We start from the raw sequence: 24,138 nt of genomic DNA on the forward strand, positions 1-24,138 counted from the left end.
ACCCTTCTTTGGCCTATGTCCTTAGACTGCAGTTGCACTATTACTTCATACAACGGAACATTTAGTAAGGAGTGTGTTGTGTTCTCATTGCTTAAAATATCAGCTTCATGTTTTGAAATATTGTCAAGTTTGTAAACAGGGAAAGGTGTTAGTTGCCTACACTTTTGTTGAGGGTGAAAGATAAAGATCTGATTCTGCCTGCTGGGAAATGTCAAAAGTTTTTGTCACAAGAATCAAAAGGTGATACCGATTATTTGTTTAGGTATAGTTTTGTCCAGTAACCAAGTTGGATGGAGTAGAAGAGCCTTTCAATTCAAAGCTGTTTTCATACCAAGATTTACCTGCTTCTTCTGAGTTTTTGTTTTTTCTTGCCTTGGACATGTGTTTGAAATATACTCTGGGCATAAAGGAAAAGCTAGCTAATGTTCTGTTATAAATTGAGATGTTGATTCAACGGAAGTCTCAGGCAATGATTATTTTAAGATTATATGAAATATTCCTTCACCGAGAAAATTATGTGAGCCTTCTATCTGTGAGACTGAGCTGTGATTAATACGCTTGTTCCTCTGCATTTAGCGATACAAGAAAGTCAAGCTAGTTTTGTCTTTTGAAATGGTTTATCAGCAGATACTGTCTGTTCACGTGCAGCTATTAAAATAGTACTTGTTTCAGCAAAGAAATGGGTGACTAGTTGCTCTTCCTTCATTCTATCTAGTGATTTTCAATAGTCCAAGGCTTTAGTTGCTGGAGGCTCTATGTTTTTATCATTTACTTTTATTGTCCTTTTAATTACCATATAAAGACATTAGTTGGTATAACTAGTTTACTGCTGGGAAATTGTAATTTACTAATTATATTAGTAACTTGAATAAAAGAATAAGGTATACACCTATGCAGTCCTTTTTCCCAAGAGTTTATTGTATGAGTTGAGACAAATTCACTTACAAAAATGGAAGGAGGGCTACAAGAGGTGACAGAAACATGGTTCTCGGAGCTGTAGATCTCATTTATGCATTGGATTAAAGACAGCAGAGTGGACAGTTTTGTGGAGAGAAGATGCTCAGATGATCAAATGTTATGCTGATTTGACTCAGTCTAATTGGAGATTAACACCAGTGTGTAATGCTGGGTTGTGCATGGGGGGAGGAAGTAGAGAAGGTGTGATTCAGCGCTCTGAGCAAAGGGCCAGCAGTAGACACTTTCCAATTGCTAAATTCAGCTCCTGATTCACTCGGTAACCGTGAGCCAAGTTGGTCAGAATTTCAGAAACACGTGGTGTTTACACAAGGTTTTTTGTTTAAAGAAAGAAAACAATAGAATCCATTTTGATTTTTTTAATCCAAGAAAATTCCCCTGGAATGCGTGCCAGTGTATTTGGAAACTTTTGTCGACGTTAAAATGGCTGAACTATATTGAGGTGCTTTTCCGTTTTATCTTTTCTACTGTCCAAGAGGAGAAAAATATAAAAGCTTATATACATTTGCAAAACAGTTTGGATTTCAGAAATTAATGTTACATACGTTATTTAGTATTAATATCACCTTTAAAGAAATCAAAGACTTCCATTTGATAGTCACTCAGTCTGGATTCAAGCTTTGTCCTTCATGCTAAGATGAGCAGCTTTCTTAGTAAAATGACTTGCATAATTGTTAAAAGGAACAGTTAGTGATTTGCCTTACCTCTGTCTTGTCCAAAGCATAATTCCCAAGTTCTTAAAATAATTCTTAAAACCACAAGTCCTAGATAATGTTGGCTGAAACAAAGGATTTGGAAGAGAAACAGTAGTCTGTTATTGAATTTGAAATTATTTGAAACGGTTCAGATGCACCACGCTGACGTGTATCTATTGTTCAAGGCAGTAAGAGACAGGTGTTAAAGTTACAGTATAGTGTGATTTTATGGAACACATTCAGAGTATGAATAGAAAAAAAATCATGAAACATGACTGCTTCTGAAGACAACATTCCTGCATCTTTTAGGATTGACAGCCTTCCTACCTTGGCAACTGCAGGTATTCTGACATCTTTTGAAGATGTCTGTAGCACATTTATTAATTTAGCCTCAGAACGCTCTGAGAAATAGCTGGATATGATGCAGAAATAAGAAAAGTAAGACTAACAAATCCTGCCAAATTAAATTATTCTTTAATGTGGAAAGCCAAGATGAGTAGACGTTTTTTCCACACATTTTATTTCTGAATGAATTTTCCCTTGAGAAGATACGCACACACACTGTGACCCCTACATGTTTCCATTTTACACCCAAAGCTAAATTTACACCCAAAGTAAATTTCATTAATTCTACTTCCATAATGGAAAGAGATTGCTAAAGTTGCTAAAACAGAAGTTCTGCCTGGTAATTTGCAAACTTTTTATTTTGCAAAAGGATTTGCTTGCCTTTCTCCCCCCCCCCCCCCCCCCCCCCCAAAGTAGCGCTACCCCCCTTGCAGGTTGTTGCAGCTTAGTAATAAACAAAAGCTTTGGGATGCAACTTCCTGATATGTGTTTACCGATGCACAATGTTGCTGTTCTGCCATTAGGTGGCATGCCACAGTTTGAAGTTTTCTTTTGTACTTAATAAACTAAGCATATTTATTTTTCCCTACATAAAATTTGAGAACATTCCAGGAAAAATAGAGAAAATGCAACAAGCAATAGTTTAGCATTACGTTTAGCCGGCCAAACGTTCAGCTTTTTAGGCTTCTGCGCTAGTAAGACATCCAGGATAACACAACTGAATGGGAATAAACGGAAAGGCCAGTTCTTCAAAGGGATTTTAAGTATCTGAATCTCAGAGTGGAGCCTTCAGTCCTGCGTTTGCTTCCCAGACTGCAGGAGGACGGCCTCCAAATGGGATCTGAAGCAACCAATATGCAAAGCAGGAACATCCTTATATGTCGGAGGATGATGCACTGAAAAGAAGTGTGTCTTAACCACTGCTTGGAGAGCATATGTTCCCAAAGCAGCGGTCATCGTTTCAGTCCCTGTCCTGCTCTGAACGTTTCTGTTCAGAGTCCAAGTTTGCTAGGGCAAGGTTGTTGGCCCTAGCCAGGGCCAGGCAGACATGCTTTTGGGGGGTTTTGGTCATCCTGTCCTGCAGTACATATAATGAATGTATTTGTTGTAGAACAGCTTTAATAAGGAAGACTGAATGTCTTCCCAGAAACCCTATAAAACCGTAAACATGGATAGGAATGGAGTGCCTCAGCCAGAGGAGAGAGGTGAACCCATGAGCTGAAAGTGTGTTTACTTTCTATGCGGATCTCCTCCAAACTTTGATGTTGCATCGCCTTTTATCTTTGGGAAGCAAAAAGGAACAACCCTTTCTCATATTTTTAAGAAGATACCGCAGGGGTGTCGCACTGCAAGGGGAGTTCAGGAACCTTCTTCCTACACTGCTAAGAAATTGGGTTTAGGTCTAGTACTTCACACTTCAGTGTTTATTAACCTGGGTTTGCCAATTAAAATATGTTTATAGGGACATTAATTTTTATCAGCTCTCAGTTGCACATTTGAAGAAAAAAAAAAAAGTACAAAATACTGGTCCTTTTTCTCCTCTTTTCCGTAAATCCCAGTGTCCTTGCCTCCTGACTTGATCTGTGGTCACACAAACAGCTGACTTTGCTTTTAAGACAACTGGGGGAGCAGACCCCTCAGGGCTGGTAGGGAATGGGATTCAGTGTCTTAGTGTAGAGGAAAAGGCACAAATGTCTTCATATTGTAAAGGAAATTTGATAAACATGTAGGAAAGCAATTATCAGTTACAATCAGTTTTCATTAAGAGTATATGTATCAGGGGTTTTAGGGGTTTTTTTCCTAGCTGATCTATCCCAATGGCTGTGGCATCTTCTCCAAGAGCAGCAATGCTGGAGTTCAAAACATAGAATCTTTTTGCCACCATGTCTGACATGATGTGCAGAACGAAAATGCTTGGTCCTGAGCTACATGACGCAGAGCTGGCTCTGCACCTGCTGGGGATTGCTGACCTGTGCTCGGTAACCTGCATGTACAGAAAGGGCCAGCTGCACTAGAAGCTACTTAGCGGAAACTGTATTTAAGCTAAATGTAATTGTTCTTTTTCCGGCACAGCCAAATCGTTCCCTGTACAGATTAATATAGGGGTGGGTATCATCAATCTGATTGCTTCTCAAAAGCTTTTCCACTTTCTCTTTATAGTAAGCAATGTTAACTCACAACTCATTTCAGCTGAATCCTTCTTCCCACACCTCACTGATTTTTTTTGGGGGGGCGGGGGGGATACCCAAGGAAAAGATTGTTCCTATTATACAACCTTCAAGAAGACTTCTGAAATTCAGGGTACTTTCCACAACTTCTGTACTTTGGTTTCAGTAAAAATCAATGAAAAGGTCTTTAATTTGTTTTGGATAATGTGACGTCTGCCTTAAATGACAAACGCAAATAGAGTGGGTTGGTTCAGTGCTGCCTGGAAATTTAATCACATGGAGAAGAAAATATTGAGTACCCTTAAACTCACCTTGAGTACACATATTAGTAATTGACAGTGTCTAGACAGATGGTGATCTGGAAAGTAAAGTCTGGGAAGAATAAACTTACAGATATTAAAGTCAGCTGCATTTCCCAGTGGTAATAAAGTGGGAAGACTGGGGGGGTTAACTTTCATAGCAGCTGACAAAACAGTTGCCAGCAGTTTTGTTTGGAACCTGCTCCCTCTTTAAGAAGTGTGCCTTTTTAAACATTTCATGTAAAAACCCACCAAAGTCTGTAGAACCTGAAAAACTACCACAAAAAGTAATCTGATGATAAGATGAATATTTGTCTGGGTATGTGCAACGCAGTGAATCAAGTTTTTCTTCTTCCCTCTTGAAGGACTCTAAATTAGAGTCTTTTATGAGACCAAAATCATACAGTGTATCGTAAGCATGTGGTTACTGTTGCTCACAGGAATAAAAAAAATAATGGTGGGTCACACTGTTGATCAGCTGGTGAGCTTCGGCACAGCAGCATTCCTGATCATCTTATGCTAAAATTGCATTTCTGCTTCTCATCAGGCCTGGAAGATGGTTTGCTATAGAACAATTGTAACCTAAACAAAGTTTAAACTTACAGCATATGAACAGAAAAAAGATTACTGTTACCCCAGTTTTACAGTCAAGCCTGAGTTAAGATTTTCCAAAAGATCTAAGAGAACTGGTCGCTGTGCTCTGCTTCAGTTCAGTGCTCTTTGCCCTGCTGTAGGACTTCAGGACTACTAAAATACAGAGGTATTAGAGTGATGAAAGGTTGAAAATGTGGATAAAAGTAGGAGTCTGCAAGTTTTTCAGGAGCCCTCGTGTTTCAGAAGTGTGCAGAGTATGCCTACTGGTTTGGGCAGTGTCTGTATGGCTAAATGCAGGATGGGCTGAAGCATGGTGACACAAACGACGTCTTTCTATGCTACTTGCCTTGGGGACGGAGCAGCCGCGCAGTTGTGGGAACAGCCCAAACGGTGCTGTTGCACTGGTGCTGTTGCTCTCTTGCTGTGCAAGAGTCCGTTCTCGGGAGGACGCTGGCTGAGCCGTCTCCCCTGGCACTGGCTGTATGCCTTCGTCATGAGGCGTTTGGGGTTAATGATGGAGATACCTGGCCAGGCAATCCTAACTGTAGCTATGCCCAAACCACCCACGTTTCACATAGACGTGATCTTGGCCTGCACGAAGATGTGTGAGAGCTTAAGCTTTCTCTCATTTTGCTCTGAAGCTTTCCTGAAGCCTAGGCCTGGGAGCAGGCTTGATTCCTTGAATGGGCAAGAGCCAGACAGAGAGAAAGACTTTTGTTTCCGAATCAGAGGAAGAGTTATGTTGTGGTTACACAGGTAGATCACGTGTAAGAACTGAGCTCCGTGGAGGTAGTTGCAAGTTCCCACAAGTCTGTGCCTACTAAATACACACAGCCCGCCTGCATGGTTAGGATAAGGTAAAACAGGACTTTTTCTGCCTTGCTATAACTCTGCATTTATCAACAGGACTAGCATGGGATAATAGCTGGTAAAGTTATAGTCATCATGGAGATGAAGAGACTATTTTGATGAAAAAAAGACCACATTATATAGCTTACCTGGATAATAACAATTGCCTGCAGCAGCCAGTATGCCTCTGCTGTCCTCACCCTCCAGTGAACTGGCATCAAAGCCTGCCTGGATTCCAAGCCCTGTGACTGCCTGCAGGTCGATTTTTAGCCAGTTCCCTAATGAAATGAAGTATTGAGCAGTATCTTGTCAGCCTGACAGTTTCCACCAATAACTTTTGGATTCGCTGACCAGTTTTCAAATAAATTTGGCAGAGGGACCAAAGATTCAATTATACCAAGTTCTGACGGGTTTGATGAAAGTAGGCGAGGGGTGGAAAGAGACACTGCTCCATAGTATCTCCATGAAGAGAAAGCCTGCTATATGATGTCTATTTTCAGTTTTTATATCATCACAAATGATCTTTATAGTACTTTAATAGTTTTTTTATACTGTTCCATTATTAGACCCCAAAGAATTCACGAGGGAGAGTGGCAGAGGAAGCCAAACCCCAGCTTCACAATTTCTGCCATGTGAGACCATGGTTTTAATCAAGTAGGTAGAAGTTCTGAATGAGTTTTTTCAAGTGAAATTAACCTCCAAGAATAAGTGTGAAAAACTTAAATCCACTCTGCACTGACAGGAGGGAGGGAGGAGGCTGGCTGGAGTTTGGGACACCATATTCCCAGGATGAAGGAGTGATCAGGCTTGGAGGAGAGTAGCCATACGTTGCCTGAGGGGGTGTGGGTGGCCAAGAAAAACCCACTGACAGTGTTAAAAGGGTCTATTTCGAAAAACTCGAAGCTTCTTGCTGCATAATGAGGTTTTCTTCTCTTACTGGAATAGGGCTTCTGAGAGACCAACCATTTAAAAATACTGAAGCACTCCCTTGGTGCCTGGGAGGGACCTTTCGAGAAAGCATTAGATTTACAGGAAAGAGCAAATCACACGCTCTATCACGGGATCAGGCGAGATCAGGGAATGCAGAAGGACAGCCCGGAGGGGAGGCGAGTGCTATCTATTGACAGCAAGATGCCCCATCTCCGCTGTATGGAGAGTCTGCAGCCTCACCAAGCAGCCGAAGCCACCGTAGCCCGGCTGCTGCGTGCCGCAGAGCAGCGCTCTCTTCCCTCCAGCAGCTGGGGCTGGGAGCCAGCGTTGTGGGTGCTGGAGCTCACAGCCACACTGCAGGAAGGCCACAGGCATGTTTTTGAGTGGGCTTCTCATGCAAATCATTGTTACAGAGAATAGTTTCATCTGGGTGAAGATAAACCTTTCTTCCTTACATTCGGCAGTGCTGCTGTGTGTGAAGGAGTTAACAGTGAATGTGGTAATTTAACAGGGTCAGGCAAACCTTCTCTGCTCCCAAAAGAAGGGCTCCACAAGGCTCTGGGAGGGACCAGGGTTAAGCTGTACACGAGATAGTATCTTTGAAGGAGCATTTTCTGGAAGTTCGCGAGAGGAGGCTGGTATGTGGCAAGAGTTTTAGTGTCATTGCAATGAAGTACTCAGTGAGTGCCTTGTCCGAGTGCTTCAGTTAAGTTAGAGCTTGTCAAGTCACACCAGAACCCCCTGTTAAATTAGCTGTACAATTATTATTAACTAATGAGCTACAAAATAAAAATAAAACCAGAACATACCTCACTTGAACTGGAGGGAAAAACCTCCGTCAGCCCATTCCTAGTGGTGGGTTGTCCTGTTGGCCAAGAGGAGAAGAGGAGAGCAGGCTACCGGCAGCCCGATAGCTGCTGGGTGATGCTCTTCAGGTGAGCTTTTTGTGTTTCACTGCACTGATCTACAGCTCCCTGTGATTTCGGTGGCACGATGGTGGTCTGCGCAGGTGATCCTGTGCTCTGCCACGAATCCCCCATCAGCAGGGAGCAGCCATACCTCTGGGTCACTGCCTCTGAGCACCAAGCACCCTGGGGCAAAGGGACCCCCAGCGCACCCCCTGGCTGCACAAGTGGGAGAGAGAAAGCGAGAAGCAGCCCCCTGATGCAGACAGCGTCCCCCTGCCTGGACAGGGCTGGTGCTTTCACTAAGCCATCTGTACGAAGAGGAACAGCTCCGGGTTTTCATTTCTCCAGGGGTGGCTCTTGGCAGGTAAGTGAATTTCCTCTGGGAAGTTCAGTCCTTGGTGGAGTGGTTTAGTGCATAAAAGTGCGGTAAGGTCGGGGCAGGATTACAGTCTGGCCTGAAGTTTTTTCCTTAGCGCATACAAAGACCAATAAGGATCAATGACTCCAGTGGAGTAAACTGGCAAGACAACATCAATTTACTTTTTATTTTAACTCACTTTGGCCAGGGTCTGTTCATTCATCCTATATCTCACCCATGCCAAGGCCGGACACTCGTTTTTTTCTCCTGTCCTCCTCCTGCCCCCAGACTTTCCGCTGAGCGCGGGGGTCAGTGGGTCTCCATTCACGCCATTTACACATGTACCACCTTGTCCTACCATCCCTGGCCTCTCAGACAGGGAATCCCATTCCTCTCTGCAGGGAATCAGGGAAGTCCAGAGGCAATGAACGTGAACCACCCCTTCTCTCCTCTGAAATGTATTGCTGCTTTCGCTGTCAGCTTGGAGGGCCCTGCCTCCAGGGCTCCTGCTCTGCCCAGGGCCATTGCTGGCTGGGCTGAAGATCGTGGCTTCCTCATGTCTTTGCTGCGACTTGAGCAGAGGAAATCTGGATGTTTGGCACACAGCTTTTCACGACACCCAATGTTTACATTATCCACAGACATCAGGTTGGTCACAGCTGTTCACGTGGCAGCCGTTACTCATTGCTGTAGGCGCCTGAGTCCAGTATAAGATTGGGATGCCACCAGCTCACCTTGCCGCCCGCAGGTGCCAGGGGAGAGGCTGCAGACATGGGGAGAGCAGCATGTCGTTGCCCCTCCACTCCTCACCTGGCATTTGGGGCAGGAGGAGGCCCCACCAGCCGGTCCCCGCCGTGTCCTGGCGGGGACATTCTGCTGGGGGCAATGGGCTGAGGGACCTGATCCTGCCACAGGCATTTGCTATCTCCTCTAGAAGCAAAAAGGAGCTGGATGGCCAGTTGCCTTATGGCTTTGGCCTTTGCTTAACAATTTCCACCAGGCACAGAAAGCAACGAGCAAAGAGGACACTCTCATGCTGTGGTTTGTATTGTTTATGACTATCTGTCTTTAGAAGAGCAAATAGATTGGGCAACTCTTGGTAACAGAAGACTTAAATCATGTCACTGATGATACAATTGCCAAATGATGTGAAGTTTGAATCTTGAGGTAACTGGTTTTGAGAAATGAAAAACACTTGTCTGAGACAAGCCCTCCAAGGCAGTTTTGCTTCCTGAATTACTAAATGGAAACAGAAGGAATGAGCTCGGAGTGAAAAGCTGGCCGAAGACCTTCCTGCCTTGCCCTGTCCTCTGAAGAGACTATCTGTGCCTCAGGAACTACTTGCCGTACAGGAGATCATTTTGCGTTGCTTACACAAATCAAATAATCCAACAAGGAGAGCAAAGGATGCTTGTGGCTTTCAGATTGCTGATGCTGCTGTCTGCAGGGCCACAAAGGCCGTGTCCTGCTGCCCCAGGGTATTACTAGTATGTAAGGCCTTTGGATGACTTTCCGGACATGCCACACGGTACACAGCTAATTCAAGCAGAATCATCTGGCGACTGCAACTGTCCGGTATGAGAACAGCTATAGCTGATCCTAAATGCTCCCAGAATCACAGAATAGCTGAGGTTTCAGTCCACCTCACTGACCGCTTAGCAAGCCCATACTTGTCTGTGAGGATGTTATGGAAGACAGTGCTGAAAGTCTGGCTAAAGTCAAGATAAAAAACATACACTGCTCTCCCCTCATCCACCAAGCCACTGATCTCATTGTAGAAGGCTATCAGGTTGACTAAGCACAATTTCCCCTTCATAAATCCATGCTGACTGCCCCCCACTTTTTAGGCTTTCATGTGTTTGCAAACAGTTTCCAGGAGGATTTTCTCCATCACCTTCACAGATTTTGAGGTAGGGCTGGCTGGCCTGTAGTGCCCCAGATCTTACTTCTGGTTCTCCTTGAAGACGGGTGACATTGCTTTCTTCCAGTCTTCAGTAAACTCTCCCAATCACCACAATTTCAAAGTTTATGGAGAGTGGCCTCACAATGACACCTACCAGCTCCCTCAGCGCTCATGGGTGCATCCCATCAGGATCCATGGACTTATGTATGTCAGGTTTGTTCAAATGCTCCCTAACCTGGTTCTCCTGCATCGATGGTGACTGCTCCTTGCTCCAGGAGGTGAGCAATGTTGGTGAAGTTTGCCTTGTGAAAGACAAAAACCCCATAGCACCTGGGGACTGCAGCAGCCCAGGGAGAAAGGGGCACTGTATTGAATCAGGGACAGTCTGCATAGCTTGCCCAAGAGCCAGGTCCAAACTGCTCAGGGTGTTCAGATGTGCAATGTTAATACCCTATTCACGCTCTGCTTTGATTACTGATTGCATCTATTTTTACTCTGACACTAGCAAACTTCCCTCATTTTTTCTTCTTAAATAAACTGTGCCACCTTCCCATCCTCCTCTGCCTCTCTTGAGTCCCCACGCTAGTCACTACCCTGCCACGTAAAGCCTGTTCCTGTCACAGACAGGCCATACCCCTGCTGAGATCCACCACAGGGGCCACTTCTACATTTTGCTTGCAATAAAGTAAAACGCATTAGATGGTCCCATTCTAACTCCTTGACCGTAATTACTTAAAAAGCCCCAAATGACTAGGTTGAGGGGAAGCGGAGCAAAATTTCCAGGAGTACCAGACGCACGGATTAGTAAACCTCCCAAAGGCCTTGAGGAGGAAAGAAAAGCTTTGTACAATTACTCAGAATGTATCCCCTAAAGCTTCCTCAGCTGGAGTCCTTTCTACCACCAGCAGTTTGACACACTTGTTTCGTTTAAAAATACAGAAAATGTATTTAGGATCATATTTTAGAAAATAGTCCATAACCTTACAGTTTATATAAAACAGTTCATAGCCTCAGCCTGCCGAAGGGCAGGGCTTTGTACAAGGGGTTGAAAATGAAAATATCTGGCTGTGCTCAGTCTGACCTGCAATTCTTTTCACATGCAAAGGTAGAGGTCCCGGGGAGAGGAAGGCCGGAAGAAACGCAGGGTATGTGCCCAGGGCTGGAGAGATGTGGGTCAAATCCCTGTTCTGCCTTCCCATCTCCCCATTGGTATGACTGATACAGAAGCATTGCCCTTTCTCACAATGATATTCTGAGGATAAATACACTAAAAAATGGAGGTGTCCAGCTGCTGCCTTGTATTATTAAGATAGCTCCTTCTGATTATATGTCTAGATTTCATCTTTAAATGCTGCATGAATGAAAAAAACCACCCATAAAAGCTGTATTTCTGTAAGATACAGTCTGGCTAATGTATCATTCTTAGCAACATTGCTGTGGTTCTCTGATGGCCTCAGAAGAGCCCTTATATATAAAAATACTTGCTTCGGAGCAAGCGCAGGGATTACTTCCAAAGAACTACCCCTATAAAGTGCTTTCAGAGCTAAGACCTTGGGAAAGCAGCAGCATCCATGCCATGTAGGGATATTTGTGTAAGCTTTGGCAGTAGCTACAGCCACCTGAAACACCGATAAGCCAGAACAAAACATTTTGTCTGTGTAATCATCCACATCCTGACCTCCTTGCATCTCTGCTGCCTTCCTAGTATTTTACTGCAGCTGTGCTTTGCAGAAAACCATTTTCTGCAGCAGAGAATAAGGTTACAGAGTTACCTATGGGTGGATCCTCACGTATCAACTGGTGTTTCTTCACGAAGCTACCTTGAATAACCTCAATGTTCAGTATATTTTCTTAAAATTGCAGAGGATAATGCATCTAGTGCCATCTTTCACCTCCGGTTCTTATCACCACCCAATTGGGCACCATACCTTAGAGCTGGTTAAAAGAGGCTTAAAGCAGTGACATATATACAATTCTTTTCACATATCCCAAATATGTTGCAAAAAGTCATTTTTGTGAAGGTCAGAGCTGGGATTGGTATCTTTATATTCTGAGCCAAACGGATATAAATTTGGCACTATATTGACCCACTGTGCTGATTGTACCAAAAGTGGAGGGAGTTGCTGCCAGCACAGAAGTCACTGCAAGAACATGGAAAAGTCAAACTGACCCTGGCAGCTGTAAATCTGGAACGCCTTTCTGCATTTAATCTTAGAAAAATCATGAAGTCTTAGTTTCCTCCTTTTTAGAAAGGAATAATTTGTTCTCCTTAAGCCTGAAATGTGTTCTGCTGAGAAACATACTGGGTGCGATGAACGCTGCATGAACGGGGGCTGGAGGACCCCCCAAACTGCGGGACAGTCCTGGGTGCATAGGATTACGAGCACGGGAGCTGGAAGAAGGCACGGCTCTGCTGTGGCAGGTAGCTGCTGAGCGGAGCTGCGTTTGCAGGAATAGATTTCGTTTTGGAAAACTTTTGGTTCAGACTTAAAGGCAAACCAACAAAAAGCTTCCTGCTTCTCAGGCAGGAAGATGGGTTTGGTAGTAATTGTCTTTCAGGGAGATTTGGTAGTAACAGTCCTTTAGGAAGCCCGTGAAACTCAGTAACTGGACGCTACCCACCTTCAAAGACTTAAAAGAAATGGTTGATTTGCAGAAAAGAAAATCAGACATGAGGAAAAAATGGTAACAGCTGGGATTGGGATGGTGAAGCTGTGGAACAGGTCATGGGATTGGTTATCAAATCCCCTTTGCTGGAAGTTTTTAAACACAGAGGAAGGGGTTGGTGGGTGTAAAGGGAACTGATGGTACTTCGGTGCAGGAACAATGTCTGAGGAGCCTCCCAGCCACACATCTGTATGGTACCATTGCTGAAAGGCGATGCTAGCAGCGGTGCAGCAGGAAGGTACGGAATTCAGAGGAGAGGCGAGATGAGACAGAGCAGGATAGCAGCGGGCAGGGTCTGTGCCCTGCACAGTTCCTCACTGGTGCGACCGGTTTGGCAGTCGCAGAGGAATCTCAGCTATCTGACAGGCAGACCCGGGGGGCCTGTCTGTCCCTCCGTCCTGCAGCTCACCTCCCGAAGCGCAAGCGCTTATGGCTCCTATTGATTTCCCTTTTTCTGTCTTAGAGATGGAGGTTGTTATTACCCTTGATCAAAGTTTCCTTCTCTGAGTTAGTGATCCGAAGAATCATCATAAAACACACAAAGTTTATTAGCGTGAGAGTAACTTAGAGATTAAATAAAAGTTTGGTGAACTGACCTTTACATACAACAGTGGACTGTCATTTTGTGATCTACATTTAGATTTTTTCCACATAAAACAAATCACTACACATCCCCTATTTCACAAATTGCAATAAACATTTTGAAACGCTCTCTCTATATAATTTGTTCTTGTCTCGTAAATGTCTCTGAACTCCACCCTTCGCAATGAGAGTGGTTTCCCTAGTAACTAATATATTCCAAAGTCTTTTAAAAAAAGAGGGAATCTAAAAAGACGAAAACAAGCAAAAAGAGACGAATGATAAGACTGAACCTGTTCGATGGACACAAGATACGCCACAGTCTGAGATACTGTGAAGTTTTTATTGCCACTTGTTTCATAATGCTGTCCGCCCAGAGTCATCCCAATAAAAGGTTTATTTCGCCTCGGACCGCTCCGCAGGCAGGGCAGGGCATGGTCAGGACCGCCAGCTGGGCAGCCCGTGGAGCCGAGGCTTTCTACCTTCATGGCAGTTAAAGGAACCAGCCATGAAATGTGGCTCCAGACATGACATGCCTCAGCTTTTCCTTGCAGAGGTGGCAGAGGGGACGTGTGTCAGTGCCTCCTTCTGTGGGGTGAGGGCCGGCGGCCCCTGAAACCCAGTCCAGAGAGCAGCAGAGACTAGTCATGCAGGAAAATCATGCAGATGTGAATTATGGGAAAAGATAAAGGAATCTTTGCCAGAGGTCTCTGAGCTGGCCACTAAATTCAGGCAAGAAAATTCGTATTTGGCACCCTACTTTTTTAAACAAATGTAGGGAACTGGTAGCTCCTGCTGAAATATAGCTTACGGTAGTGGTCAGGAAAGGTGGTGATATATGGAAAGGATGCTGAAGGATTCGTTACAGTCTACAATGAAAACAATGAAAAGTGGCTGGAAAAAGCAGCAAGGCACCTTGAATATGTACATGTATGAAACTGGGTTCAGCCGTGCAGAGAAGGACTTAGGGATACTGGGGGATGAAAAGCTGGACATGAGCTGGCAGTGTGCACTTGCAGCCCAGAAAGTCCATTGAATCCTGGGCTACATCAAAAGAAGTGTGGCAGCAGGTCGAGGAAGGTGATTCTCCCCCTCTGCTCTGGTGAGATCCCACCTGGAGTACTGTGTCCAGCTCTGGAACCCTCAGCACAAGACAGACATGGACCTGTTGGAGTGGCTCCAGAGGAGGGTCATGAAGATGATCAGGGGGGTGGAATGCCTCTCCCGTGAAGAAAGGCTGAGAGAGTTGGGGTTGTTCAGTCTGGAGAAGAGCAGGTTTTGGGGAGACCTTATTGCAGCCTTTCAATATATGAAGGGGGCTTATAAGAAAGACAGAGAAAGACTTTTTACCAAGGCCTGTAGTGATAGGATAAGGGTTTTAAACTGAAAGAGGGTATGTTTAAATTGGACTTCAGGAGGAAATTTTTTTACAAGGGTGGTGAGACAGTGGAATAGGTTGCCCAGAGAAGCTGTGGAAGATCCGTCCCTGGAACTGTTCAAGGTAAGGTTGAATGGGGCTTTGAGCAACGAGATCTAGCGAAGGATGTCCCTGCCCAAGGCAGAGGGGTTGGACTAGATGATTTTTCAAGGTCCCCTCCAACCCAAACCGTTCAGTGATGATTCTATACAATATGTTCACAGGGCTGGTGCAGTGGAGGGACTTAGATCACTGCCCAAAGAAGCTGGAAGAATGCAGAGGGTCGCACACGACAGTTGTGGTCCTTGAGGTCATCCATCTACACCTTCCACAGTCCCACAGGCTTGAACAAACTGAGTATCAAGGGGGATTGAAATGCTACCAAATCAGAATGGCAGTGAGGTAGTCTGTAAGAAGAGCTGATACCTTTTATTAGATCAATGAAATAGTGGGGGAAAATATAACAGTTAAAAAAAGAAAGAACACAGACAAGTCTTCAGATATGAAAGGCCCTCCTGAGGCCTGCAAGAGGAGCTAAAGAGGGAATTGGCATGGTAGCACTTTCACATCCATGTTGCAGCAGGGATGGAGAATTAGGCCCATTGCCAGAGGAGGGGGGAGAGAGGACATTTAAACATGGTCACCGTAATGGGTACAGGTTAAAAAACATGTCGTCGTTGCAGTAGTTGAGACCCATACGGCACCCTCCCTCTCCCCCGTCTCCTTCGCTTCCCCTCAGAGGCGCTGAGAGCTGGCAGTGGTGTTGTGCCCCGCTCGCCGTGGGGCAGGGACCTCCCTGAGGCGCAGGGTAGGGCGGTGGAGGGAGGCAGCTGCCGCTGTAGGCCAGTGGGGATTTCTCCTCACGGAATGCATCCCCCAAAGGGCCAGTGTTAGGCCTGAAGGGATCATGGCTACCCTTTGTCACGGGCGGTATGTGCTGGGTGCCGGGGCGGGTGCAGTGCTGGGGGGAAGGGTCTGCGCAGGGCGGGTCGGCCGTGGGGACAGCAGGGCCGCTGCAAGGCCTCCCGGGGCTGGGGGTCCTCCCGAGGGCCGGGCTCCTGCTCCAGGTCGGCACCTCTCCGGAGCTTCCGTCCTCCCCAGCTGCCCTTGGGTATGGCGGCCGCCCAGAGCAGCTGCCCAGCCTCGGCTCCCGGGAGCTTTTGCTTAAATGTCCCCTGAAATTAGCAGGTAGCACGCAAACGTCTGGCTTGGAAAGAAGCAAAGGCAAAGACTCCCGCGTCGGCATTGCACCTGTCAGAGACTTGGGGAAGCAAGGCGAGATTTAGTAAAACAAGGTATAGTCCAGCAGCATGAAATAAAAACGGTCCTGTATGAGACCCTCACAAATGCATTCAATTAATACAAGCAAGGAAGCAGATGCCGTAGCAGAGCCTTCTTGTAGGGTAGTGCTAGTGGGCTTCAGGGGCAAACCAAACAGGGCTCCCAGATCACAGGTCTGCGTTTGTTTCACCAGTTTTTGCCCAAAGCCTCTTTTACACTGAAAAAATTGTTAGACCTCACATTCACAGCCCTTAGGGTCCGCTGCCAGCATATACTGAAGAAGCACCTGAAAATGAAATTATGCTAACACATTTGACACCACAGAATTTTTTTTTCCTATGCAGCTTGGAAAAGCTAAGTACGATTTTTTAAAACTGATTGTTTTGAAGTGATCTTTTCACTACAATAATATTAAGCTTCAGCTTTTCAAGACTCTAATTCTATTTCTAACTGATAAATTTTCCTATCTTTACATTTTTTTACCCCGCAAACAAAAATTTCATTCAGGGAGGGAGCAGCACACAAGAATTATTTTTCTGGGTCTTTTGTTCTGGATATTTCACAACTTCTTTAATTGCCCTAATTATTGGATTATAATTTTGCAAACTTTAATTCCTTTCAGAACACTAATTCTGTGCTATCATTTCTGATGAGTACTTAACACGTCTCTCTTCTTTGTAATTCTGCTTTTGCATCCATTTAATTATAGTGATTTTGCTGACTGCCAGAGTAGCAAAGCTCCTTTCAGCTGTTCTCCACTCACCATGGGAAGAAATTCCAACAACCTGATGTAGGACCCAGCCCACCTTCAGCTAAAGACCCTCTGATACCATAAAGAAAACATCCTACATATCACTTGCTCTATTTTGGGCTCATACATTTTTCTAAAGTTCTCCTCCCCGGTCTCTTGTGAGCACATTAAAATCGAATCTTTTCAGAAGACTTTTTGCAGATTCAGTGACACAGGTTCTGCATGTCAAATCAGACCTCTGAGTTAGTTGTGTCACAGCTGGTCTTGGCAGAACATGAATGTGATGGGTTATTCCCAAGAAAAACCTGCCAGAGAGCGATGAACTGGAAAGCCAGCTGAGGGTAAATGGTATCACTCCAACTGCCAGAGTCAGACCAGCTGAAGAGCAGGCTCTACAATTAGATATTTATGACATCTTTGGTCTGTTCCTACTCCCACACAATTCGAAGTGAAAACACCTGGAATATGTTGTAGGAAGGGAAAGACGAAGACATGTCTAGAGGGAACTTGACCTCAGTAAGACCAGCAGGCTCAGGTATAAAAGTAAAAAAGGCACGTGGCTGAGTAACATTTCCTAAGTGAGGACTATTTTAGTGTTCATGGGGACAGAATTAAACCAGTGATATGAAAATCATTGTTTCTATATTTGTAAGAGATTTACACAGTGGTTCAGCTGCTTTTTCTTATGCTTGTGTTCCCAGGAGCTTGTGTCAAGAGGCCACTACCAGTCCGTCCTGTACTCTCTGACTGTCCCATCCCAAGTCAGTGTGTCTCCATGAGAGTCACTCCTGAGCTCTGGTTTTTAGTGTCCTCCTGAGTATTTTCAGTAGAAATAGCTGCAGCTACTTAATTCATATTCCATTCAAATGTTCACGCTTAATTTACTTCTTGGGCTCCTGGATCCCCCTGCTTCCCCATGTCATCGATTTAAGAAGTCTGTCCCCACCCAGCCCAATTATCCCTTTTGTCTGTAGCTGAAGGGGCACTGATTACTATCCTGAACACTAGGCTGGGGAGGATGCACCACCTCTAGCACATCAAAAGACAAACTGCATGTGAAGACTGGTGGTGTACAGTTGTGCGTAACAGAGTCTTTGCAAGGAAGGTCACTGGAGACAGCCTCACTGCTCTACCCGGTTCTCTCCATCAGGCAGTGACAGTCCACAGGATCTCTGTAGATGCTTTCACAAGTGTTTCCACACCCAGCAGAGCTGATGTTTTAATGTCAGTGCTTCTGTAAGTCCTTCAAAGCACTCTTCTGACTTCAAAGCCCTCCTGGAGACCCAGGAAGCAAGCAGGGCACACCAGGCAGAGGTGGTGCACCTTCCCCTTATCAACCCTGGCAAAACCCAGGGGGGCGAGCAGAGGTGGAGGGCGCCTTCTCTTTTCTGTGACACCTCCTCCATATCAGTGGAGGACTTTGGGACACATGTCAATGTGGAGAAAACATGGCCTCCTGCTGTCTCTCCAAGGGTGGGGCAGTGCGTCCTGCACCTGAGGGTGCCCTCACAGTCCTTGAGGGTCTGCAGGTGGTCGAATCCTGCTCAGGGCCAGCTGCCCTGCAGGAGAGCATCCCTCTCCCTGATGGGCATTACTTCCATGAATAAAACAATCCAGGTCTGCTACTGAAGTAACTGGGTTTTCTTAAGTAAAGGTTGGGCGACTGGAGGAAGAAGGAGTAAGGATTTCTGGATTTGCCTTGTTAGTGACAAGTTGGTTTTGTCAAGATACCATACACAGTATATAATAGGCATATCATATAGGTAATGTTATATATTGTATTCTATAGTAAAATAGTGTACAGTGTGTGTGTGTGTATGTGTACACATGTACACGAATCTTCCTCCTGAGTTCAGTTATTGCCAAAAGCATTTCCCAGTTTTCAAGTGTTCATTCGTTACAATTTTCTCATGGGGTGGTGCAATCAATAAGTTAAATCCAATTAAAACTTTCTAATATTCTCCTCCAATGTCAATACTGATTAGACTAAATATCTAATTACTTTATTCCCAGATTTCTTTGTAAATAATTTAATTTCTGGAGCAGCACTAACAAAGTACTTGTTGTTTCTAAAGGCAACTCTTGCATTTAAAAAAGGAAAGAGCTGGGGCTCTAAATCTATGTCCATAAATAAAATGAGGCCAAGGACTGTCGTTGGTAACAGGGACCAAAAGGCATGGCCTGGCAGTGTCCACACTACATCCTGGCCTCGGGCGACCTCTGGACCTGAACTGAAACGATGCAAGGGCTGTGTGGCAGCCCACCAAGGGCTATTTTTCACAGCATCAGCTTGAGATTCTTATTGCCTGTGGCTTGTAGCATGACAGCACGTAGGGGCACAGGTAGGTTTAAAGCCAGCTGTGTACAGTGAAGGGACCCAAACCTGATGCAACCTTGTCCAAAATCCTGCCAGGGAATGGTCCCTGGCACACGCTGTCCTCCTGGCCCGTGCCAGGGCATTTTTTCTGTGAGCGTGAGTTAGCACTGGCCAAATCCATGGCAGGGATCATGTGAATAGTGATGCGACTGAGCCTGCCCTCCAGCCCTGCTTTGTTTACCAGTATAGATGTAATCCCCTGCTGCCACCAGGCCCAAAGAGGCTCCAGACGGGGGATGGTGGCAGTGGATGACAGTGCTGAGCAGAGCAGGATGCTCAGGACAGCCCTGCTCCTTCTTGGCCTGATCATGGAGAGGCAGAATGCAGAGATGTAAAGTCTGCTCCCACCCAGACCCAAAGCCCAGATAGCCTCTACCATGCCCTGAACCATAGGTCACTGACCCCACAATTTCATTAATCGATAATAAGAGTTACCTCAATCTCCTGGATTCTTTTTAATCTTGGAGAGGATGGAGAAAAAGCTGTCTGTGCTTTTTGGATTGATCTTCTTGCCTCTGCTTCTAGTTTTGTCTCTGGTCGTGGATGGTCATGAGCTCCTTTGGACTTCAAAAAGGAATTATGATATATTAAATTTAGAAACAATCTTGTTATTAATCTTAAGGGAGCAGAATTTGTAGCACAGGCCTAAAACACACATATGGCCTGATTTAATGCTTTGTATTTAATAAGACTTATTTAACGTGAGCTGAAGTAACAAACATATCTCAGATGAAGTGTGATGGGGTAGAAATTCCCTGAAATCATAAAACCAGTGCATCACATTCACGTGCAGAAGAGACTCCCCACACTAGAGCCCCAGCTGAAGCCACAAGGTCTTCTGCAGCCTGGCTGCAGTGTCCCTGCAGTCATTTCCATTCTTCTCACGCTTTAGACTTGTTTATCAGAACATTAATTTCCATTAGCTTCCACAGAGAATTAATTTTATTTAACCGGCACATAAGTGAAAGACTGGAAAACAGGAAACAGTTCAGTGGTTATGGTACTAGGACTACAGCTTCCAGAAATAGTGCCCATTATTTAAACACTGGCATACACTGTTTTCCAGATATAAGTCACATATAATGCACAGATGGCATTTTCCATAGACAGTCCCTTGGGTACAACCATTTCCTGCTCTAATATAAGCCTCATGCTTATGCGTGGTGCCTTGGAGAAGAGGTTGAGATAACACAGCATTTCTGACTTTCTGAGGATTCGTTGGTTTCTATGTACCTGAGACAAAGTGCTTCAAAATCAACAGGTTTTCACGGGAGCCTAAATGAAAAATATAATATGCTGTAAAATCATAGTAGCATAATCTAACTTAGATTGGAAGGGACCTCTGGAGGTCTAGTTCAACCTACTGCTCAGGCAGGACTAACTTCAGAGGTAGATCAGGTTGCTAAGGACCTTGCCCGCTCATTGTGAAAATTTTTCTCCTTACAGTCATTTGACCTTGTTATATTCAATGATCCCTATTTGTTGGAACAAAAAATGTTCTTAATCAATCTTAAAAAACAGTCTTTAAAATTAACTTGCATAATGTAAAGTAATTTTATACCAACCTGAAAAAAAATGAATTGGCCTTCATGCCTCCAGAAGTTGGTAACTGGGTAACCACCATGGCCTCGGCAGGAAAGGAGCCGCAGGGGTCCATTGCAGTTTGGACAGCATTTCCCTGGAGCAAAGATGGTGGGAAATATTTTCTATATGACACGAATCAGATGAATCCCATGTGATACAATGGTTCCTTGGTGGTGGATTGCCACTTCCGGTTTGGGGCTCAGAAACTACACTGAGAAAAACTATGCAAAAAACTTTCAAATGTAAGCAAAAATCAATATAAGCAAACTAATCATTGCCTTTATTCTGTTCCATTATTAAATATAACTGGCAAAAATCATTTCTATTATAGTTTTATTATCATTTTATCATTTATTACCATGGTCAGTTTTAGTTGTTTTTAACTTGGCAGTGTCTGGAATGTCATATGTGTTCTTGTCTGATTTTTCTAGAGGACATCATTCTGACCTTAGTGAGTAATACCTTTCTTTAGCCAAAATGTTCATCAGATCCAGAAATCGGTATGTGCTAGCTCTACTGAGCAATCAACAATTGTTTGGAATGGTCTCGTTAAAAATGTACGTGCAGCTCATGTTCTCTATTTGCATTGTCTTGCTCTGGTGACATGACTATAAGGCCTATTTTCCAGTCATCATAGTTTATGAACAACTTCCCTGCAAGACTTGCCTCCTGAGTGACCCTTGGGCCCATGCAGTAATGAAGGCAACACTCAGGTCAGAAGGAACAGCACAGCAAGAAGCTGCCTGCTCTGCACAGCTTTCTCAGTAGTCTCACTCATGGGCCTGAGAAGGCTGGGAATCAATCTCTAACCATCAGAAATAGAGATTAAAAAAGGAAAAAAAAAGAAAGCAAACAAGCAAACAACTCCTCCCCTCACAGTAAGAAATGTAAAATGCATTGTTCCAAAATCAAGAGTTGCATTTAAATATAAGGAATGGCAATGGGAAGGTTGGATAATCCAAAGGGTATCCTCTACTTTGATTTCTTTTATGTTGTGTTCACTTATGAACTGCCATATAATGAACAGCCATGTTCATACTCACGCTGTTGTTTTTGCCTAGCTTTATCACATATGGCTGGTCTTAGGTAGATCTTCCTCCCATCCAAGGTCGAGCAGTCGTTGCTGCAGACCACCACCCCGAGGCAGGACTTTTTTAAGATGCGAGAGTTGTGGTTGTTGGTGTTTCTCATTGCCCAGCTGCTGTGGTGCCTCTGAGCATTTTTATCCTCTGAGCTATAGATATGTTTTACGTAGGAATCTGGCCATTCTTGAAACCAGTCTGTCTGTCTTACGTCCTGTGGAGACACCAAAGCAAGCCACAATTTAGGCCGGGGAAGAGAAGACCTTGTGCAAAAAGCCAGCAGACCTGGTCCTCTGCTGGGTGTCCTCTAGCCTGGGTGACTCCAGCACCTTGGCAGGTGATGCTGGTTGGCAGAAGGGAGAAGTGGAGAGAAGGCAGAAAAAACACAGCTCCATGTGGCTCCCCGCGAGCCCAAAGCATCAGGAAAGCCTGGCCAGGACGTTGTTCTCACTCACCCACGGGTCCAGCTCAGTGCAGGACCTACCCGGGAGAGGAAGGTGGGGCACCTGACGTAAAATAGCAGATACTTTCCTTTCAGGCAGCAGTCACTGCCTGACTAACTTCTGTTAGCTTTCATGGCAGAGATCCTGCTTTGCCTTTCAGGCTATTCACAACAGCCTTACACTGAATCGTTTGGCTTGATTCGGCTCAATTCACTGGAAAAAGAGCAAATACTGAATCAGACTGAGACTGTGCCCCCATTTGTACATCTTCAGTTCTGGACTTCGGTTCATTTTGGCCTAAGTGCTGTGAAAGATTTCCACGGTGATTTTTCTGAAGTCCAAAACAAATAACATCTTGGTCATTTTTTTTTTCCATTGCTATAGACTAAGCAAAAAAAAGCCCCAAAGACAACATTGTAAGGAACAATAAAAAGAAAACTCAACGGAAGAAAAGACAAAGGGCCGACCACACATCACCTCAGTGGGTACAGTTAACACAGTAAAATGCAGTAAGCTGTAGAGCACCTAACATACCCACTGATGGTTTTGAGGGAAAAGGTCATTGTAGAGGTACAAAAACGTAGTAGGAATTTCCTTGAAGTTGCTCATCCCAACCACCGAGAGCCATTACAGCAACAGGAACATCAACTGAGAAGAGAAAAACTCCTGTGCTCCCCCAGGAGCCATCGGGTAAGATAGGGAAGGGTGTGGAGGAAGCCTCCAGGCTGAAATGCAGGTGAAGGTGACCTTGGGGTGGAGAGCAGGGAAGGAGGCAGCCTGGGACATGGAGGCTTTGGGTGAACAGCAGTGACATAGTAGGGAAGAGACTGGGATCAGGTAAGAAGACAGGGTTGGGAGATGAAAGAGCTGGACGGTGAAGGACCCCAGCAGGAGGAGTCTGGCACAAATATACTAAGGTGAAGGACAAGGAGATGACATTGGGGTGTAGGGTGCTGTGGGTTTTCAGTGGAGAGCATGGATGAGATTTTTAGATAAAAGGACTAGAAGAGGTTTGAAGGGAGGAAAGATCACTATTCTGCCTCTCAGCAAATCTCTGCCCACGTGAAGCAAGCTTTTCCCAGGTGCTTGCAAAAGGAGTGTTGCCTCCGTGTGGAAAGCCAGCCCGCTTGCCTAGAACCCCATCTGCAGCAATGCTGAGCACCCAGAGTTGCAAGGCAGTCGTGGGTGCTGTGCTCACTTCTCATAAAGCACTACCCCGGGCAAAAAGCAAGTCCTGGACATCTCTAATTGAGCAGCCACAGCAGGAGATAATTTTTTCCTCTGCTTTCTCTGCACCTTATCCAGCAGTGGACTAGAAAGTCAACGCATCTACAGTATCACTATTTTTCGTTTATCAGCAGGTCTTTCAAGAATACATTTAAGGAAAAATACATGGAAACTTCAATATTTTGCTTGATATTTTCTAGCTTTTCAGCAAAACATCGTCCCATACCTCAAGGTGGTAAAGAGAATAAAGGCAATGAGGCATAGATGACTGAGAGAGCATTTAAGATCAGCGGTGAAGTGGAGAAGACTGGTCAGAACTGGATAAATTTCTAAGACACAGAGACATACCTGGGGAAGTTTGATGTCATTGATATCCCAACTTGTCATTTCTCCATGTTGGGAAGCAAAGTCCTCCTGCTCCATGACAACATCATCTGCGCCTTTCAGCATTTTTTAATTCCTTCCCAAAGTTAGTAAGAAAATTTCTCCTGGCTGCTTTTGAAGTTGACTGTCAGCACTCTCAAGCAGTTTACAACCAGGAAGCTGTTTCCTGAAGCTAAATGATAGAGAGGCTGCTCATTAAAGATAAAAATCAGTGTTCTTCTGCCAGAAAAACTTGTTCCATTAAAAGTTTTGCAAGCTGGCAATGCAGTGGAAAATATAGCTTAGAGATAGCCTGTGATGTTACAGAGGCATTGCTAATGGC

At 44.8% G+C, this 24,138-nt stretch overlaps 1 protein-coding gene across 1 annotated transcript; it reads right to left on the bottom strand.

The window, feature by feature from the left end:
* Positions 1–15,327: 15,327 nt before the first annotated feature.
* Positions 15,328–23,882, bottom strand: GCM1 (glial cells missing transcription factor 1). Its single transcript, XM_075148026.1, has 6 exons — positions 23,781–23,882; positions 21,724–21,976; positions 20,662–20,774; positions 19,532–19,660; positions 15,763–15,948; positions 15,328–15,648 (listed from the first exon to the last, which is right to left on the bottom strand). Exons 1-6 carry the CDS (start codon positions 23,880–23,882, stop codon positions 15,328–15,330), a joined length of 1,104 nt encoding a protein of 367 aa, XP_075004127.1.
* Positions 23,883–24,138: the final 256 nt, after the last annotated feature.

Source organism: Calonectris borealis, chromosome 3, assembly GCF_964195595.1.
Source record: "Calonectris borealis chromosome 3, bCalBor7.hap1.2, whole genome shotgun sequence".
Taxonomy (NCBI): domain Eukaryota; kingdom Metazoa; phylum Chordata; class Aves; order Procellariiformes; family Procellariidae; genus Calonectris; species Calonectris borealis.

Excerpts from the sequence above, each read along its gene's own strand:
- GCM1 (XM_075148026.1), bottom strand. The coding sequence starts at position 23,882 with ATGCTGAAAGGCGCAGATGATGTTGTCATGGAGCAGGAGGACTTTGCT. Across the intron at positions 20,775-21,723 it reads AGCTAGGCAAAAACAACAGC|GGAAATGCTGTCCAAACTGC; the intron begins GTGAGTATGAAC and ends TCTTTGCTCCAG. Across the intron at positions 15,949-19,531 it reads AAAGAATCCAGGAGATTGAG|TCTCTGACAGGTGCAATGCC; the intron begins GTAACTCTTATT and ends TGCTTCCCCAAG.